This window comes from Schistocerca americana, chromosome 3, assembly GCF_021461395.2.
Source record: "Schistocerca americana isolate TAMUIC-IGC-003095 chromosome 3, iqSchAmer2.1, whole genome shotgun sequence".
In the NCBI taxonomy this organism is placed as follows: Eukaryota; Metazoa; Arthropoda; class Insecta; order Orthoptera; family Acrididae; genus Schistocerca; species Schistocerca americana.
This window is the reverse complement of record NC_060121.1, coordinates 96,696,361-96,718,461: the sequence shown is the minus strand read 5'-3', so window position 1 is coordinate 96,718,461 and position 22,101 is coordinate 96,696,361. Positions and strand designations below refer to the sequence as shown.

The following is a 22,101-nucleotide window of genomic DNA, read 5'->3' as shown; positions in this document are numbered from 1 at the left end:
GAGCTCTTGATATTCATACAAGTGGTTCTCTTTTCTCCAAAGGTCTCTTTAATTTTCCTGTAGGCAGTATCTATCTTACCCCTAGTGAGATAAGCCTCTACATCCTTACACTTGTCCTCTAACCATTCCTGCATAGCCATTTTGCACTTCCTGCCGATCTCATTTTTGAGACTTTTATTTTCCGTTTTGCCCTTTTCATTTACTGTATTTTTATATTTTCTCCTTTCATCAATTAAATTCAATATTTCTTCTGTTACCCAAGGATTGCTACTAGCCCTCGTCTTTTTACCTACTTGATCCTCGGCTGCCTTCACTATTTCATCTCTCAAAGTGTCCGCCCCGATAGGTCAGCGTGACGGACTGCCGTCCTAAGGGGCTCGGGTTCGATTCCCGGCTAGGTCGGGGATTTTCTCCACTCGGGGACTGGGTATTGTGTTGCCTTCATCAACATTTCATCCCCATCCGACGCGCAGGTCGCCGAATGTGGCGTCGAATGTAATAAGACCTGCGCCCCGGCGGCTGGACCTGCCCCGTAAGGGGCCTATCGGCCAATGACGCCAAACGCTCATTTCCATTTCCATACTTCTCCTACTGTATTTATTTCCCCTGTTCCTGTCAATCATTCCCTAACGCTCTCTCTGAAATTCTCTACAACCTCTGGTTCTTTCAGTTTATCCAGGTCCCATCTCCTTAAATTCCCACCTTTATGCCGTTTCTTCAGTTTTAGTCCACAGTTCATAACCAATAGATTATGGTCAGCGTCCACATCTGCCCCTGGAAATAACTTACACTTTAAAACCTGGTTCCTAAATCTCTGTCATGCCATTATATAATCTATCTGAAGCCTTCCAGTATCTCCAGGCCTCCTCCACATATACAACCTTCTTTCATGATTATTAAACCAAGTGTTAGCTATGATTAAGTTGTTATCTGTGCTGAATTTTACCAGGTGGCTTCCTCTTTCATTTTTTACCCCCAATCCATATTCACCTACTACGTTTCCTTCTCTTCCTTTTGCTACTATCGAATTCCCGTCACCCACGACTATTAAATTTTCGTCTCCTCACTACGTGAATAATTTCTTTTGTCGCATCGTACAGTTCTTCAATCTCTTCGTCATCTGCGGATCTACTTGGCATATAAACATGTACTAATGTAGTAGACATGGGCTTCGTGTCTGTCTTGGCTACAATAATGCGTTCACTATGCTGTTCGTAGTAGCTGATTGGCGCTCCTATTTTTTTATTCATTATTAAATCTACTCCTGCTTTACCGTTATTTGATTTTACATTTATAGCCCCGACCAGAAGTCTTGTTCCTCCTGTCACCGAACGTCGCTGATTCCCATTATATCTAACTTCAACCTATCCATTTCCCTTTTTAAATTTTCCAACCTATCTGCCGAATTAAGGGATCTGACACTCCACTCTCCGATCCGTAGAATACCAGTTTTCTTTCTCCTGATTACGACGTCCTCCTGAGTTGTCCACACCCCGAAATCCGAACGGGGGACTATTTTACCTCCGGAGTATTTTACCCAAGAGGACGCCATCATTATTTAACCATACAGTAAAGCTGCATGCCCTCGGGAAAAATTACGGCTGTAGTTTCCCCTTGCTTTCAGCCGTTCGCAGTACCAGCACAGCTAGGCCGCTTTGGTTAATGTTGCAAGGCCAAGTCTGTCATTCATCCAGACTGTGGCTCCTGCAACTACTGAAAAATCCCTCTTCAGGAACCGCACGTTTGTCTGGCCTCTCAACAGATACCCCTCCGTTATGGCTGCACCTACGGTACGGCTATCTGTATCGCTGAGGTATGCAAGGCCCCCACCAACAGCAAGGTCCATGGTTCATTGTGTGGGGGGGGGGGGGGGCGGCTACTGCATAATATATTTATTATATATATTAATAGAAACACGTATTACAGGCCAAGCTAGATGCTTTATAAATAAAAGAAGCGAAACGCGTATGGCAAAAAGGAAACTGCTTTTAATTTGGTTGCTAAGACCTCTATGAATTTTGAAGCAGCTAAGGAATGACGTAGAATGGAAAAAATGACTTCCAATGTTTACTTAATATAACGACGAATCATTACAGCTTTCCTTCTAACCGATATCTGTTGAACCATGCTGACTGGTAGGTACAAGAAATCATGTAGACAGAATGTTGTTTCATAATCTTTGCTAAACAAAGGCAACATTCGGTCCATTATTACTAAATAAAACGTGAATATGAGACCGCGAAAGCCTTTCAGCAGGCTTATTTTCCATTAGACAGGTAGAACAGAAATGTAATTTCCAATCTGTTTAGTCTCCAAGCTGACAGATAGATGATTCAGGCCTTGTTTGTGGCAGGCAACGGTTACATCCCAACATCGAGTCTGCGCGAGATCTTGGCGGCGCTAGACGACCAGTTGACGCCGGACCAGCTGGACGAGATGATCGCTGAGATCGACACTGACGGCTCCGGCACCGTGGACTTCGACGGTAAGCACTGAATTAAAAATAAAGAAGTGGTCGATGAGATACAACCAGTGGCATATAGGAATTGTTAATTTCCCAGTGGAGGGAAGTGAGTGAAGGGTAAAAACTTTAGATGGATAGTAAGTCTGACTACAGTAAGGCGGTTGTATTAATTATGCAGCGATAAAGAGATTTTCGTAGGGCACACTTGCATGGAGAGTTGCATTAAACGTGTCTTCGGACTGGAGACCACAACGACAAGATAGCAATAGAGCACTGAAACTGACTTGTACTGAGAAAGATGTCGGGATTATTGCAGATACAATCATAAATTCATGAGACGACACCTGCTTAATAGCGTGTTGGTCCATCTTTGGAACATAATAACAAAGTTTTCTCACGTCTCGCCTGTCATAGTACTTGCAGTGGATTCTGATGCAGTTTGGAATTCCTGTGTGATAGTCTGGATAGATGTCAGCCTACTGCACATTACGACCCTCTTCAACTGTCGGCGGTGTATGTCAGTCAACAGACGAGGTCGACCTGTTCGCTTTTGTGTTGTACGTGTCACTTCACGTTTCCACTTCAGTGTCACATCGGAAACAGTGGACCTAGGGATGTTTAGGAGTGTGGAAATCTCGCGTACAGACGTATGACACAAGTGATACACAGTCACCTCACCACGTTCGAAGTCCGTGAGTTCCGCGGAGCGCCCCATTCTACTCTTCCACAATGTCTAATGAATACTGAGTTCGCTGATATCGAGTACCTGGCAGTAGGTGGCAGCACAATGCACCTAACATGAGAAACGTATGTTTTTGGGAATTTTCGGATACTTTTGGTCACATAGTGTTAAGAAAACGTTGTAAAAGTTCAAAGAAGCTGTGATTTGGAATCCCGAACATTCGGAATTGCGGTCTGTCACTTGGGCACTTGTACAGAGCGAAGTAGTCAGGGCAGTGGCAAGATCCCGGATCTGCATCTACGAGGACGGCGCTTCAAGTTCCTGTCCGGCATACATACTTGGGTTTTTCGTTATTTCGCTAAATCGCTCAGGGCAAACTTGGGGACAGAATCTTTGAAATGGAGGGTACATTCCCTTCTCCAATATGAACATGTCCTCCGTCTCCAATAAGCTCCTACTCGCCGGAAGGTAAAACCTTCCTTCACTTTCGCACTGTGCCATTGAGTTACACGTATGTTACAGAGAAGTCAGATAATCAAACGTTTACGTCAGAACATTGATACTACCTTGTCCAAAGCGTCTGCTGACGAAACACTGTGAACACTGTGTTAGGTGAGCATTCGTGAGAAAACTAAGATTTTTTTTCTCTTTTCTTGTGGCAGATCTGAAAGTTCAAATTTTCGCTATAGTAATTAGATCAGTAAATTCATTTTTCAGGTAATTTGCAGGCTTTGCTCCAATAGCGAACAGAAACAAATCAGAACTTACACATACGTTTGGCAAATTCTTCATTCATTTATACTAATGCCGTCTACTCAGGAGACATGTATATATTTTGTAGTCGTCGATGGCCACGTGTAGTGGCCGCGCGGTTTGATGCGTCATGTCATGGACTGCGCGGCCCCTCCCGCCGGAAATTCCAGTCCTCCCTCGGGCATGGGTGTGTGTGTTGTTCTTAGCATAAGTTAGGTTAAGATAGTTTAAGTAGTGTGTAAGTCTAGGGACCGATGACCTTTGCAGATTGGTCCCTTAGGAATTCACACTCATTTGAACAGTCTTCCATGACGCAAAATACTGAATCCACATATGTAAGCCACAGAAAGAAATATTGTGTATCTATACAGGGTGTATCATAATTAATTATGTAAATGCGTACAGTTGAAAGTGCACGACAGTAGAAGCAAAACAGCCTCAGTAAACGTAGGTTCGCAAACGCGCGACTTTTTGGTTGCCAGCTACTTCTGACGAGGTTCTGTGTAAACATCGCATGCCGGTCCGTGGTGTGGCCTTTTTTTATATTTTCGGCCTGTGGAGTTGTAAACAGAATGGATTAGACAATACACTACACTGTCAGAGCGCCACTCACGTCAGTTGTAGGAGTGTTGGTGGTGACAGTGACGAGGAGTATGCGGATATGCGTTTCATGTATGGCAGTGCTAACGGCAATGCACGAGAGGCTGCACGCTTGTACCAAGAAGCCGGCAGGGGTAGCCGAGCGATTCTACGCGCTGTAGTCTGGAACCGCGCGACCGCTACGGTCGCAGGTTCGAATCCTGCCTCGGGTATGGATGTGTGTGATGTCCTTCGGTTAGTTAGGTTTAAGTAGTTCTAATTCTAGGGGACTGATGCCCTCAGAAGTTAAGTCCCATAGTGCCCAGCGCCATTCAATTTTTTTGTACCAGGAAGCATACCCTGCCCGAAGGCACCTCGAGAGTCGAACGTTTACAAATGTTCATCAGTGCCTCCGAGAAACTGGGAGATTTGCACATACTGCAGGAGCGGATAGGCCTGTACTTATTACACCTATGCTTGAATATGTGGTGCTGGAAACAGTCGAACACTGTCCAGGAATCTCGCACGGAGACTTGCCACATAAATTCCTGGAATGAACCACAGTAGTGTTTGGTGAACGATGCATCACAGTGCAATGCAGCCGTACCACCGACAACGAGTTCAGAGTCTTTTTGAGACGGACTTTGGTCCTAGACCAATGATCTGTCAGTGGATACAACAACAAACGGTAGGCAACCCTACGTTTGACAACAAGGTTCAATCGTAATTCTGTGTTTAATTATTACTCACGTTTGAAGTCATCTAGCCTCCAACCCACAGGCTGTGCATGAGCCTCATCAGCGACGTTTCTCATTGAATGTGTGGCTAGTCGTGCTACGTGGCTACCAAATTGGTTTCTGTTCATCTTGCATGATTGCTTGAGGATGTTCCCTTAAAGCTACACCGGAAGATGTTGTACGTGCATGATGGATCACTGCCACACTATGCTTCTGTGGTGAGACGATGTCTAACGTGCCGATATGGCCACAGATGGATTTGGCAAGGACGACTTATGCCGCAGCCTCCAAGATCACCTGATCTGAACCCCATGGATTTCTCTATTTGGGCCACCTTAGATGTGTACGCCATTCCAGTTCACATGGTTGAACAAATGAAACATAAACGTGTTGATATTTGTCGAGAATTTCGAAATGGTCCAGGCGTATCTGAAGCTTTAGTACACCCTAGTCGCCAGAATTGTAAAGGCCTCGTCGCTACTGCTGGGGAGACTGAGTTGCCACTGTTGTTATGGTAGGCCGATTTTGTGAGTTCGTGAAACGGCTTCTGGTGCAGTACGCCACTAACACAATTTCTCCCTGCCACTATTACACAGCTATGCCTCAGGGTCCGGTAACTGGATAGGAGAACGAAGTTTCTACGACACTCCAACAAATTAGTAACAAAATCACACAAATGAGTTAAAAATATTTACTTTTCTCTGTGACTTGCAGAATGATGAAGTCTGCAACACCACAATTAATATAACACAAAAAATCCCTCAATGGCTAAATGCAACTTCACAGTGAATACCAAATGCAATTTACAACAGTTTTAAGAGTTCACTAAACGAAGTTCGCTGTCTAAGTCAGCCCTGGACGATGATCTATAGCCAGGTGGGCGAGAGCTCCTCTTCCATCTTCCGAGTCTGTCTGTCTGTTGTCTGGTCACGGGCGGGTTGTGGATATCTTCATTCTCAGCGCCGCCCGTGGCGCTGGTGGAACTCCCCCAAGCTGTGAGTCTCTATGGCGCTGGCAGCAGCTCGCATCTTTGCGCCTGTGGTTCTTTTGGCCTGGCTATGCCTTGTTCGGACGACACAGCAGAAACGATTCAAAACTTATTGCGACGACGGTCACAGGCCTTTATCCGGGAAGAAGCACGGCACTTTGTACACCTTTAAGAACGAGAACGGTTATCTAACTGTTGTGTTCATTCAAAACACCTGCACTTCTAGCAAAGTATCTCTAATAACTTTTTTTAATGTTGTACATTATTGTTACCTTTTCCTAAATGGAATGATGTTTACACAGAATCGAGTGATTGGTGGCTGGTAACCAAAACACCGTAATATTGTCGCAAGAGGTTCGTTTGCGGACCTATGTTCCCTGAGGCTTTTTTGCCTCTGATATCTTGTACTTTCAACTATACGCGTTTACGCTATTAATTGTAACAAATCCTGAATATGTAATAGAGAATCACTGACTATATGAGGGTCGTTCAAAAAGTAAAGAACGTTTCGGCACGACTAAATAAACACTAAATATACCGTTCCCAAGTTCCGCTCCTTACCACAAAGATTTGAGACCGTATATCACTGCTTGTTTGAGGTCCTCATCGCTTGCGAACTGTCTTCCACTCAAACATTCCTTCAGGTTCGGGAATAAGTGAAAATCACTTCGTGCCAAGTCAGAGCTGTACGCAGAATGTTCAAAAATTTCCTACTTAAGATGATGAACTTCTTGCTGTGTTCGTACTGATGCATAATGCCGCGCATTCTCATGAAAAAAAAAAACACCTTTGCCGCGCGACCGCTCCGGTCGGAGGTTCGAATCCTGCCTCGGACATGGATGTGTGTGATGACCCTAGGTTAGTTAGGTTTAAGTAGTTCTAAGTTCTAGGGGACTGATGACCTCAGAAGTTAAGTCCCATAGTGCACAGAGCCATTTGAACCATTTGAACACCTTTTCCGACAACATTCCACACATCTTACTAGGGAGTGACGTACAATGTTGTCGTCAAGGCAGTTTTTGATTCAAGACAATACGCGGCCTCTTGCATCAGCACGAACACAGCGAGAACTTCAGCGTCTTAAGCGGGAAATTTCTTGACATCCGGCATAAATCCCTGACTTGCGACCATGTGATTCTGACTGATTCCCGAACCTAAAGAATTTTTTGGGTGAAAAACAGTTCGCAAACAATGAAAACCTCAACAAGTCTTTGGCGGTAGCGGAGTACAACATGGGAATGGAAAAAATTGATCTCACATTACGCTACAGATATTCGCTAAAAATTAGTAACGAATGCAAGGTTGTTGGCGTCACTAGGATCTTTGGTGAGAGTCACAATCACGTTGCATCACAAGAGGTTATGGTGCACAGATAATGGCGTACTAGCATATGTCTGTAAGCCCTAAAGCCGTTTCTAGAAAACTTGTCATACATATCACTTGCTATCAGGAAAAAAATTACTGTTACAATGCGACATTGTTAGTAGCCCTGTGGCTGAGGATAAGCATGATAAGGGGTGACACAGAATCAAAACTGAGGGACGCCTCGAGTAATTTTAACCAAATTTGGTGTAAGTATGGCTCATTACTTGTATGAAATTAAAGGAATAAGGTTAGAAACTTTTTGACATTTAAAAATGCCATATCTAGCTCGCATACTGAACTTTGTTTTCGAGTAGTTTATGTTGCCATAAACGCAAGAGAGGCTATGCGAGATATTAAAAAGCAGGTGAAGGATATCTGTAGAATGAAATTTCGATTTCGGTCCTGAGGTCTTGTCGGAAGTCTCAGATGCTATAACTCTACTAGCAGAAGGCAAATACATTCCAGAATGAGATTTTCACTCTGCAGCGGGGTGTGCGCTGATATGAAACTTCCTGGCAGATTAAAACTGTGTGCCCGACCGAGTTCAAGTCTCGGTCGGGCACACAGTTTTAATCTGCCAGGAAGGCAAATACATTGTTTAGAGTCTCGGGACATCATACACTTTCAATTAGTATCCCTGAAACGAATGTATCAAATGAATATACCTTCTGGAAAAACAGATCATGGATTAAAAGAGAAAAGCTTATAAAAACCGAAATGACACATAAAAAGATGTCACAGTTATCGACAATTAAGGATCTGTGTTCGTTTATGGCCCTGGATTTACAAGGTTCTGTCGGACGCTAATTCAAGTTAAAAACGAGAGCTGAGTGCCTAGGAGAAATAGTAAAGAGAACAGATGTCAAGTGGGAAGGTTGCTTTGACTTTGGGAAGAGAAAATTGGCTTTCGTATTTCAATAAAATAAAGATTTTACAGTCTGGATTTCATTTCAGTTAATTACTATTTCATTTATTAGCAAATTAAAAACGAAAAAGAGGAGAATCTAAATCTTTGAGATGTTGTGCTGTAAAAGAATATTAAATATTGGGGGACTGATAAGATAAGAAATGAAGAAGTTCTTTGCAATATCGGCGGGGACAGAAATGTCTGGAAAGCATTGACGAGGAGAAGGGACGTGATGATAGGACATGTGTTAGGAAGCAGGAATATCTTGATGTACTTGAGGGAGCTGAAGAGGAAAAAATATGGGGTAAGACCGAGACTGGAATATATCCAAAAAATTAATTCAGGATACTGAGCGCTAATGGTACTCTGAGATGAAAAGGCTGGCACAGGAGAATTCCTAAAGGGATGCAACAAACCAGTCGGGAACCTGATGGAGAAAAAAGGTGACCAAGATTGCGAATTAATTAAAAAGTAAACACCACTCACGGATTAGGCCTTACACCTGTTCGGACTGCTGCCTATAAGGCAGTGCGAGGAATTAATTTTGACTGTGGGACATGTGACCAGCGTGAATCCTAATGGTGCCGCTGTTTCTTTATTCAAGCAGCTTCTCATCTGACCTCAATAAGGCTGACTGGACCCTATACCAGACCTCCCAACTACAGAACAAATCGATATCTAATATTAGACAATCAGTAAAAACGAAACGTTTTTGCACAGCGTTTCAAGATTCCTAAAAAAAGATTAATTTCCTAAATGACGATAAAGATTAGGCATGACATGCTTGTGATACAATAAATCTTGATATTATACTCCTGTATAAATACAAATATTCCGGGAGATAAAAAAAATAAAGAAGAGAGTGTTTTGTGAATAGTCTTGTATCGCTTAAGGGAACACTTCGACATAGACATGAAATGAGTTAAGAGTCCGATGTACATCAAAATCTGAATGGCCGAACGGATAGATAAAACTCCCCCCCCCCCCCCCCCCCCCCCGTCTTCCTGGAACAACTCACAAACTCTCCCACTCGACCGGCCCCGTCCAAGACAAAAGGTTTAAGGAATGGTTACTACGGTTTTCCACGATATTTTACCACTCCACACAACGTTTCAATTTGTATAAGAGCTCATTTGGCATATTCTGCGGCACTATCTCAAACCTCGTCACCGACGCTGTACATGATGTGAAACAGGAAGGTGATGCTTACACCCAAACCTCCAGATGTCAGATCGGTACCAAACGTTGTATATGGACAGACTATGAACCGAAACACCGATTTATTTCGTACTATATGCTGTCGTCCAGCAGAACGAGCGTAAACTTTAATTAAAAGCAACACCAGAGCCACATCAAAAGGATAACTGGGGGTAAATGAAACATGTCGTGTCCGTGGGGAGGTTGGCACATATCGAGGGACCCGGGTTCAAATCTCAATGATTACAATTTTTTTTACGCTAAGAACAATTGCATCAAACGTGCGGAAATAATAGTAACAATAATAATCAATAATAAAATAATAAAATCAATAATAAGTACATAATGTTCAACTAACGAAGCGAGAGCAGACTGCCAAAAGGATATTACAAACTCCGAAAAGTCATTCTACATGTCAGGAAAATTATCACCCATACAACAGCTTCACGCGTAAACAATAATAATAAAAAAAAACTTGTCATCAGTGGGATATGAACGTAGCACCTTTGTTACGACGACCGAATGCGAGACCTGCGATACAATTACTCACAGATAAACTTTTCCTTCACAGATAAGCTTTTCCTGTGCCACAAAACTTCGGTGATACTTTTAATTACCGTTCACGCATGTTCAACTGGACAACAGCATATAAAACTAACTAAATCGGTGTTTTGGTTCATACTCTCTCGACATGTAACGTTTGGTACGGATCTGAGTGTCTGACATCTGGAGATTTGGGTGTTGGCTACGATGCTGAGCCAAGACCAATTTACCCATTTAGCTTGTCGAAACTGTACTAACATTCCGCTCCTCATTGTGAACGATAATTTTTAAAAATATTTCAAGCTGCGATGTAAATAATGACGTCTATTATCGTCCCCTAGTTTCTCTTACTCATAGTGGCTTCATAGTCACACCACCGCAGTCTCTGCTCGTATGGTATGTCGACAGCCTTTCACGCTTGGGCGGCGACAACACTTCGCGAGATGACGTTGCAGTAGCGTCCGCTCTTTCCGGAACCCTCTGCCAGGATGCGAGATAAAACGTCCGGGGATGTTCCTGTAGAGAATGCGTCCACCGTTTCTCACAAAAGAAAGGGGGCACTCCAAAGATGGATTCCATTTCGGTCCATCCCACCGTACACAAACACTGATGCGTCCGAGGAACTTTCTCGTCATCCCGCATACAACATTCCTGTCGCTCTGTGCTCCGGGATATTGCACTGTGTGGGAAAAAACTGATATTCAAGTGATCCAACCAATATAGATTTCGGCAAGCCAGGACTCATTTTGAAATAGCAACGAATTACAAGTTCTCACAGAATACTTTCGTATTTACTGTTTCTAAATACTCGTCGCAAATTAGACCCGTCATATCAGACAGAATCATCACCTGTACCTCCTGCATCCAAATCTACCACTTCTCAGCCAACAGCGAACTGCTCGATTAAGCTGCCATAAAATTAGTTTGGTCCTTCAATCGCGATGTTTATTTTTTTCGGTGTACTGCTGGTGTTTCACCTCCTCATGTTTCGATGCTACTACAAACCACTTCTTTCGTACGCGAAAAAAGACGAATGAGCGATGGGACATGAGAGACATCTAGAGCGTTTATACCCAGAAGGAAGAAAGGGCCCGTACCCTATACCCCCCCCCCCCCAAAAAAAAATCCCTCTCCCTGACCAGAAACAAATTATCTTAAAACCGAAGTCAGCCATCTGTCACGAAAACTCGAAACAACTTCGCCTTTCACCGCGAAAGTAGGTCATGTCATGGATACGCACCCTGTCAACAAGATCAGCATTTTCGAACGGAATGATAAATCGACTTTCGAAAATATCCGCATTCGGGCGAAACAGCTGCGGATACTATGTAGCGAGATGCGAGAACATACCAGCGGGGCCGACGCAAAGTTTGAGATAAGACAATGATGTTTTCTTCCAACAGAAACTGGAATGTAAAAATCAAGTCGCAAAACCCATAAAAATGGATAATCTACATAATCATTAGTCAGTTTTTTTCCTTCCCCCAACAACATCCACAATCGCTTTCACCTTGTGGAATGATATATTTCACCTACTTGCAGTCCCTGTGTGAGCGAATCCGAGACCAAAAACCGTTTCCTTTAAGATGTGGTATTGACCATGACAGACACTACCTCAGTTGCGTCAGATGATTCAAGTGTTATCACTACAATACGTCAGTTACCAAATCCAGACGTGCTCCTTCAGCAAATAGCAACTCAGCCTTTTCGAAGTTCTTGAGTGTTTGAAAAACGTTTAATTCGTCAGCGACAGTACTGTAGACACAGTTTTACGGGGCTAAGAAAATTGGTAACAACACTACTAAGTAACTCGCTAATGCATTTTGTCATACTCTTCGTTTCGGAGTAAAATCGACACTTAAGAAGAAAAAGTGTTCCTTTCTGTTTACCAGATCGGTAATTATGACAAGAAAGCTAAGGCTGCTCCTGAAGTGTGTCGTGGCTTATCCAACAGCTAGTCAAATGATGAGTACAAGCAAACTGTTTTATTCTTCAGTAGGCCTCCATTTACACAATATTACTTAACTGTACACTTTTCCGTCTCTATCCCTAATGTGTCGCGGGCCCTCTGAATTCTGATGAACTGTAAGCTAAGAGTAGGAAAGAGTCTTTAAATCTAAACACCAGACGAAATGGTAGTTGGGCCGAGTAAGTCCAATTTGGAGTATTTCGGGGAGAATTTCCGGTTCTGGTATATGCGTTATTACCAACGCAAACCTTTCCAAAATCTTGGTCAGAACCGGTAATGGGATCTTTACATAATTTCATCCGAAAGTAATACGCTCAAGACAAAAAAAATGATGGGCTGTGCACCTGTAAGTGTAATTTGTTTACGTGTGTAGGGCGTAAAGCTAACGACTTGCAGGTGACGTGAGCTATCCGATCGAGTGTGACCTGCAGTTAGTATGTTTCAAAGGTAGATAGAGTAACGTCAAAGTTGTCATGCTGGAAACAATGATCGTAAATTGTGTACACCCTCTGTACAGAGAGGTTGCAAAGTTAGCTTAACTGCAATGAACACATGTCGTGACCCAGATATTTTCTGTGTTTCAGAGTTCATGGAGATGATGACCGGAGACTGAACGCTGAACAGCCAAGCACCGCTGCCACAAGTGCGCCATTTCATGATCTGGGCGTAGCTCCATCCATCATCATCTGTTACATCAAATGAACTGAATACAATTTGCAGTCTGTGGATACCTTTCAGTTGCTGTATACATCATCTACAAATAAAGCGCTTCTTATTCTCTTGTTATCTGTTTAATCTGAATAAGATTCTTTTCCAGATACAAGAAGAATGTTCTTCTTATCCACTGTTTAAAACTGAGTACGTACATATTAGAATTATCGTGATCGGGGATTCTTTGGATCAAAGAAACGTACTAATACTTTTACTCAACACTATTGCTGCCCTTTTTTGACGCATGTCTTAATTCTTTATTCTCCGTTGAGGTATGTCTATAGACACGAATTATTATTTCACGGTAAGCTAACGTAATAGACTAATAGAACAATGACGGTGTCGATATAAAGTTCTCACTATTAAAAATGTGCAAGTCATGTTGAGAATGTTGACAGAAATCAAAGAAAAGGGAAATTTTTAAATCTGCTAATTTCACATTTTGCTGCCCCATATGTTTTTAATAATTTTATTTTTATAGATATGTTTTTCTCTTTGGCCATACCCTTAAGTATACACAAAAACGTCTTTGCAATTGCTAAGTGTCCTCACTTCCATTCTTTCAAACTTTATATCTTTATATAATCCCGCCTAAAGTGCATGAGCTATTTGTCAAACCATAAACAACAGCTATTTCCAAAACAAAACTATCCGACGTACAGAAAAGGAAAATTTTAGAATTTTTATAATTATGTCACCTTTTTCCTAGTTAAATATATCTCAGCCAATTAGCATTCAAACCGCTGCGTACCCGTTTCATAGTGGTAATACACTGGTTGTGCAACAATAACAAAATTACAGCAGAAGTGGAAAAACGCCGCTTTCATTCATTCATAAATATGGTTACTAAATGTTTTAGGCCTGGCAGAGTAAATTTTTCATTGACTTCTACAGAAGATTCTAAACCAAAATTTTACCAGTCGCAAAATAAACAAGGTATGTTGCGTAAACGACTAAAGTAATTCTACCAATTTACCCCGAATTAATACCGATGAAGTAATGAAACTTAGTGAAGGAAGATGCTTTGCCCGCTACGTTAAGGAGAAACGAAGAGAAGATTATGGTTCAACGCTTTGACGATGACGAAATAACTAGAGGCTGAATGTGAGGGTGGATATAGTACCATTTCGGATGGAGGAATAAATCGGACGTGTGTTTTTCAGAGGCATTACGTACAATGTTGCAGTGCAAGCATGTCCCAAGGAACAGGCACTGCGGCCACTACAGCTGTTACGAAATATATGAAATGTATTCGAGCTGAGAATGTAGACAACCTTCGGCTATATAATGAAATGACGACACTGAAAATCGGTGTCGATCAGGGACTCGAACCCGGTCAAGAGGGAAATTCAGGCTCGAATCCAGATCTGGCAAAGATTTTCAATGTCGTCATTCATTATGCAGCCGAAGGTTGCCCACATTCGCAATGGCCAATGCACTTCATGTACCTCCTCATTTGTTGTAATTGTTTTATGGAAACTAAAGGAAAACTAAAACAGTATTGTTAGTCTGGATTCGAACTCCACTGCTCCCAAATGTGAGTCCAGTGTCTTAACCGTTATGTCACCTCGCTCGGTTGCTGTATTACGATTAATAAGAAATACGAACTTAAGGTGCTTTAACAACTGCCACACTTGTTCTCATATATGACAGATAGTACGTTTTACTGACAGAGAGCACCAATGGAGTGAGAGAGGGAAAGTGTTGAAGAATGTTGGTCTCTAAATTAGGGTTTCACAATCTGTATTCTGCGGAACACCGGTGTTTCGCGGCAAGTGAATAAGTGATCCACAAAAACTTTTTTGCATTTTTACGATAGTCATTATTTTTATCTTTATAATGATTTCTGTGTTATTTGTTACGATATGAAATTGAAGTACTCGAGGAATAACACAAGTTTTACCCATTTTTAAAAGTTTTATTCACCTTCAAAATGAACAAGAAGTTCTATCGTAATACCAGGATTCTCAGAGTGTTCCGTCAGAGGAAAGGTTCGGGAGCCCCTGTTCTAAACGAATGATTACAGAGGAATGTTACTGCAAAATCTGACACACAGTGATAATCTTTTAATAATATTACTAATGATTCTGTGATATGCTTGCATGACCGATAATGGAGTCTTGGCGACTCCGCCTTACGGCGCAGAGGACCACGCGATGCCCACAGGGCGTGTCATTCTCTGCCATTCGGATGCGGTACGGACGGCATGGAGTCGGCACAACGACCTCCCAGTCATTGTCAATTCCTTGAGATTCGGCTCGCTGCTTCTCATGCAAGTATTTCCTCAAATGGCGTGACGACGCTGAGTGCACCCCGTTCCGGGCCTCCTACCGCCAATAAATCCCTGGCAGTAGCTGAAATCGAACTTTGGTCCTCCGCACAGCAGTTTGACGTGGTCATCGCTCAGCCACGGAAATGGACTGGTAATTTAATGCAATATGAAAAAAAAACAAGTTTTGAGAATAAAATGCATTCTCATCTGATGACGATCAACGTGGTTTGAACGAACAGTAAATGATATTCCTTCAATAAATTTTTGTTCACCAGTCACCATTGTGTCGTATCACGTAATTCATTTTGATTTTAACGCAAAACGGACTTTGGTTCCAAGAGGACATGGTAGTGATACTGGACCGGAAATCCCTTCGAATGCTGACTTTTTTATCGGTGCTGAAGTGAGTGTGTACTGAATAACAATGAGTTGTATCTCAGCCTTTTGAATCACAATATTTTGCTCAAGAATTACCGAGAAAAATTTGTTAAACGATGAATCGTAGACAAAGTAATGTATTCAACGCGCTTCCCACAAAAAGCGACAGTACGAATGTAGTGCGTGCCTAATTTTACATTTGCGGAGACAACAGCTCTATCGATATCGGAGACAAGATAATACATGTTTAAATCCGGAGGCACGCATAAGAAATCGTCAGAAATTGTGCTAAACGCATTCTCTGAAAATTATTTCGAGCAATTAGTTCATGAGCCCACTCGAATAGTAAATGGTTGTGGAAACACACTTGAACTTCTAGAAACAAACAATCCTGAGCTATTAACGAACATCAAAACGGATACAGGGATTGGTTATCACAGGTTGTCGTAGCGAGATTGATATTGTAACTCTCAAATCCTCCAAAAGTAAATGGAAAATCACCTGTACAAATGGCAGTTAAAGATTCACTTCACATCTTCATGAGACACAATCTCCACTCCTCCCGTATTAACAATTTACCGGGAAGTGTAGACCAAATGTGGCTTGAATTAAAAAAAAGTATCGACAGTAGGCGAGAGATTTATAGCAAATAAATTAATAAAACTACGGAGGTCATCTACCTTGGTATCCAGAATGGGTCAGAACACTGATGCAGAAAAAAACAAAAAAACTGTACCATATTTAAATGAACGTAAAATCTCCAATATTGGGTATCTTTTACAGAAGCTCGTAATTTAGCGCGTACGTCAATGTGCGATGCTTCTAATAGTTTCCACAACGGAACCTTGCCTCGGAACTTGGTAGAAAATCCAAAGAGAATCTGCTCATATGTCAAGTATTCCAGCGGCAAGAAACAATCTATGCCTTCTCTGCGTGATAACAATTGAGACACTATCGATGACACTGCTGCTAAAGCAGTTACTAAACACAGCTTTCCGAAATTCCTTCACCAAATAAAACGTAGTAAATATTTCAGAATTCGAATCAAGAACAGATGCTAACATGAGTAACTTAGAAGTAGATATGCTAGGACTAGTGAAGCAACTAGAATCTCTTAAGAAAAGCAAGTCTTCGGCTCCAGAGTCTATACCAATTAGGTCCCTTTCAGAGTATGCCGATGCAATTGTTCCATACTTAGCAATCATGAACAACTGCTCGCTCTTCGAAAGATACGTTCCCGAAGACTGGAAAGTTGCACAGGTGACACTAATACTGAAGAAAAGAAGTAGGAGTAATCCACTAAATTACAGGCCCATATCATTAACGTCGATATGCAGCAGGATTTTGGAATATATATTGTGTTCGAACATCATGGATTACCTCGAAGATAACACACAGTTAAAACGGATTTAGAAAACATCGTTCTTGTGAAACACAACTAGCTCTTTACTCGCACCCAGTGCTGAGTGCTATTGACAAGGAATTTCAAATTAATTCCCTATTTCTAGATTTCCAGATTTCTTTACAAGCGGCTTGTAGTCATATTGCGTGCTTATGGAATATCGTCTCAGTTACTTGATTCTACTGTCAGAAAGATCTCAGTTCGTAGTAACTGACGGGAAGGTATCGAGTAAAACAGACGTGATTTCTGGCGTTCCCCAGGCTAGTGTCATAGGCACTCTGCTGTTCCTTATCTGTATAAACGATTTAAGAGCCGTCTTCGGTTGTCTACAGATGATGCTGTTGTTTATCGTCTGGTAAAGTCATCAAACATCAAAACAAATTGTAAAACGATTTAGAACAGATATCTGTATGGCGCAGATATTGGCAATTGATCAAATAATGAAAAGTGTGAGGTCATCCATATGAGTGCCCAAAGGAATCAGTTAACGTCGATTTCGCTATAAATCAGTCAAATCTAAAGCCTGTAAATTCATGTACGTACTTAAGAATTGCAATTACGAAAAATTTAAACTGCAAACAACGCATAGAAAATGTTGTAGGGAAGGCGGAACTTCTCACGAAATTTCGATCAACAACTTTCTCTTCCGAAAGAGAAAGTATTTTATTGACCCCGATCTGCATAAGGAGAAACAACAACAACAACAACAACAATGATAATAAGAATAATAAAGTAAGGGAAATCAGAACTCGCACAGAAAAATGTAGGTGTTCGTTTTTTTCCACGCGCTGTTCGAGACTGGAATTTGCTGTGATTTGCTGAGTATGAATGTAGATATAGATGTAGATGTACAGACCAAACACCTCGCAGCTCCGAAGTGGATATCCGTGGGACTTGAGATCAAAGACAGGCTAGATTCGACCATTGTACTGTGTAGACGACTTGTATGTGTCCTCTTGTAATGAAGTGTCATCTATCCACAATCGTGTCGGCCAACTTACTGCTACATCCTCCCGTATCCGTAGCGGAAATCTACCACACATTTATCGTCAGATATCTTGGATGTTTCTGTAACAAGATGTGGTACGTTGATTTACTCGTGAGTTGTCCAGAAGAAGAAAGTGACTGACAGTTGAACACAAACTGTTTGACAGTTGAACATTGAAAGGGGAAGGTATGCTGGTTCGCCGTTACGCGCAAACGCAACACGGTCCCGGGAGTTGCGGCAGTGAAGTTTCGTATGTTTCCCGTTAACGTACGCTCGCTCTACAGTATCTTAATAACCTAAGCAATTCCGCAGTTAGTTTCACATAATTCCTAAAAGAAACGAACCTCACGGAGAAAGAATGCAAAATCTCTTTAAGACGCACTACATGTTTTGAGTAAGTTGTGTTAAAAGCAGTCGTATATTACAGCCAAAAATCGCAGTATCTAGTATCGTTAACACTCTTATACCTTGTATCTACTTTGGATTTGTTTCCATTTAATACAACGTGAAGTCCAAGAAAGTAATATGCGGAGTAAAAATGATTGATTGCTTTAAATTCAAAAAATGGCTCTGAGCACTATGGGACTCAACTGCTGAGGTCATAAGTCCCCTAGAACTTAGAAATACTTAAAACTAACTAACCTAAGGACTACACACACACATCCATGCCCGAGGCAGGATTCGAACCTGCGACCGTAGCGGTCGCGCGGTTCCAGACTGTAGCGCCAGAACCGTTCGGCCACCAGCGGCCGGCTTTAAATTCTTCTTCTATGTAATTTCGGGAATAGTTCTGATCAGTTAAATCGTTTGACGTGTCTCGATAAACTGTGTGTGGCCACTGAACAAGAATGAAAGTGAAGACCACTGAGTGACTTCGCACACATAAAGATCAACGTGAATGTTGTTATTTGCTGGAGAAAGACTGTGAAAATAATATATGTCCCAGGCGATCATTTCACGTAATTTGCATTCTAGCATGTTTATAGCGAAACATCATTGGAAACTCTTATTTCTGTTTATCCGGGGGCTGCTCACCTGTAAATCAATGTGTCATACTTTTTTGTAGAACAATGAAAGCCGTCTGGCGATGAATGTATGGATTTCAAATCGTTAACGGTGCTTTATCAGTACTTCGATCCAAAACCAAATTGTGGCTGGTACTGTTTTACGTTACATTCTGTATCACATAATAGTCAATGTTCTCCAATAAAGTCATTATTTGCGAAAATAACATGCAGATACTTACTTATGCTGGAACCTAGCATTGCATCAACAGGTACAAAATTTAAACCCTAAAGGAGATGAGCGAAAGGGCAAAATACATCGTTGAAATGTGCAAAATGAAAAAAATTCTAAGGAAGATTGATTGTTGTGGGTAATTACACATTTTTCATCTCGGTAAAGACGGCTTACAGGTACGCTGGTAACATTTTCCGAATACTAATTGATGTTTGGCTAGGACGATGACCATTTATGTGAATTCTGTGAAAGATTTTCTTGAAAAAGAAGATGGAAATGCGATGCAGTTTTCTCTCTTCGTATAGCTGCGAGCCTCCAGGATATCGTTCGCACACAACGTTCCGCCCTACAGACGCCAAAATACAAAAACCTTTTACTGTAAGCTGTTAGTTTCTCCCCCAATAGCTTGCGGAAAAGAAGTTTCTACAATACGTACGAATGTGTCAGAAACCTAACTTTACTTATTTTGAATATACCTGGATCACAGTTGTTATTGTCACTGTCCTGTAAACACATAAGCTGCAGCCACTACGTTATTCTAATTCAAGATAACGACTCATGCCCGGAACTTTCGCTGGCGTCGTATGTTTCCGCGAGGACAACATTATCGATGTATACCCAATGAAACTGAGTACTACGACAATCATCGCAATCTAAATATCAGAATAACAATTAAAAAGCATCCACAAAACAACGTGTGTGAAGCAATTGTCATACCAATGTCATACAAACTGCAAGGCATCATTTTTCATTTCGTACCGTCTATCTGAATGAATTAAAGACGTTCGATACTTATGAAAAGTCTGTTATTCGGTACAGGGAAATCAAATAAACGTAAGAGAGCTATCTTTAAAAAACGTAGCCGGTATCTTCCATAATTTAATTTTATCACTTTTTAAAAACGAAACGAAAGGAAGCCCAATTTATGCTGATACACTATCACGGACGATTCATCATCTCTTTTATGTTCTTAGTGCACTAGGGCGTTTAACTAAGAAAAAAAACATACTAATTTACCTTAGTTTGTAATCATCACGATATGAATAAAATACACGTAATAAAATTCTTCACAAAATACATTTGTAACTTCAGAATTTGATTAACGTTTTAACGATTTAACCTCTGTTAAAATTGGCCGTCCTTATATCATGCTTAAAACGCTAATATGGACTTCATGAAATAACAAAGAACATGTTTTAGAAACATTCTGCAGACGATATCACTGTTTTGGTGAGATCAGTCTGCAAACCCTCGTTCTTCCTCAATATTTTCCTCGAATAAATCAATAAGAAGTAGTTGGTATAACTAATCTCACAGCATACAATCTGGGCAGCAGAATGGTACAAACTCAGTTAAGTCAATGTCTGCTCTCTGAAATTATCAATTTGCACTTCGAATAAATTAAAAAAGATCACATGATGAAAATCAAAAAGTGTGAAGCTACTCACGTGACTGTGAACCCATCTGGAATATAGACGCGTAGCACTTCGTTCATCGTGTATGTTACTTCTGCGTGGATAACGGAGCCGCACGCATCCATTGGAAAACTACACGCTCTTTGCAATAAACAAATGACTGTTCCACGAGTTGAAGAATGCCTTTGACTTAAATTCTTGAATCTCTTTAACGCTACTGAATAACATATATGCCCTGCACCATTAGAAACTGATGCATTTTGAAGAGAACATGTACTTAAAGCAGCAACGAATAAGCAATAAAAAATATTTGTCATCCTCTTACCGCTCTATAATTCTAAAAGAGAGAATATCAGAGAGAATATCTTTCATATTTATTCTTACCTCTTCCAACTTCATAGCAGCTAACAAAATTACAACAGTTGTTCTGCACTGTGGATAGAAATTTCGATTTTTGAAGTCAGCCATAAAAAAACACTTCGCTTGACTATCCACTTCTCATCACGCGCTGATTGTTACGCGATGAAATGAAAGGTTCTATTGTTGCGGTGTATATGCATGCATGCTTCTAAATTATACGAAAGCATTCATACTTTCAAATAAGACAAATATTTCACTTACCTGTAGTGTCCGTGAACGAAGTGAAGTTCCACTGTAAACAAAATCGTTTCAGCACGTGAAGAGAAGTGGATATTGTCGTCGAAAGGATGCTCAAAGCTCTTTGATATTTTATTAAATAATTCGCGAATTATTATTGTCTTCTTTCTCTTAAAAATTCGCGATAGTTCTTGAATATGTGGTATAATTCCAGAAATAACAATTTTGAAGAAAGTTCATCAAACCTGTTTCTTTCGAAACTGGACTTCGCTGAAATTCAAAATAGCACATTAATTAAACTTTAATTCGTCCTTCATACAACAGACTGTAGTAACAGTTGCTCCAAATGATGTGTCTGCTTGGTTGCACGGTGACATCTGTGAATAAAAAACTGAAAAAAAATCAGTTGAGAACTGTCTCACTGTACGTTAAAAATGAGTCACCGGTTTGATGTTCAGCAAGTATTAACAGAACGAATCGAATTAGGGTGGGCTTACATTCTGACTGCAGACTTAGAACTGCAAAGATTCTTAAAGTCTGTCTGACAACATCTGGCTACCAGTTAAAGAGGGTTACAACAAGGAAAAAAATCGAGTTTCATGTCCAGTGAGACAATCCTGATAACTTTTCGACCAGACAAGAGTTATTGCTACTGGCCAAGATGCAAACAACATAAACACGGTTCAACTAGTTCAGTAAATGGATGCACTACTTTGTCATTCTTAATACTAATGTCTCTCTGTATTTATGGTTATCATAAACAGCCAGATCTCAAAAATATGGCAATGCTTCCCGATTGGCCATATTTCCGCATAAATACATTAGATCAACGAGTACAGTATGAAACAGAAATAAATTCATGAGCAAGTGTTAATTCTGCAACGAGCATATGTACGAATCTCTATGAAACTAGCC

The 22,101-nt window shown here is 41.1% G+C and overlaps 1 protein-coding gene across 1 annotated transcript in view; it reads left to right on the top strand.

Annotated features, from left to right (window-relative positions):
• LOC124605693 (troponin C-like) overlaps positions 1–12,966 on the top strand; it is a 59,218-nt gene extending 46,252 nt beyond the window's left edge. Inside the window, exons 5-6 of the mRNA XM_047137552.1 lie at positions 2,354–2,485; positions 12,769–12,966. Coding sequence (XP_046993508.1) covers positions 2,354–2,485; positions 12,769–12,797 — 161 coding nt within the window. The 3' untranslated portion in view covers positions 12,798–12,966. The remainder of the gene's footprint in view (positions 1–2,353; positions 2,486–12,768) is intronic.
• Positions 12,967–22,101: the final 9,135 nt, after the last annotated feature.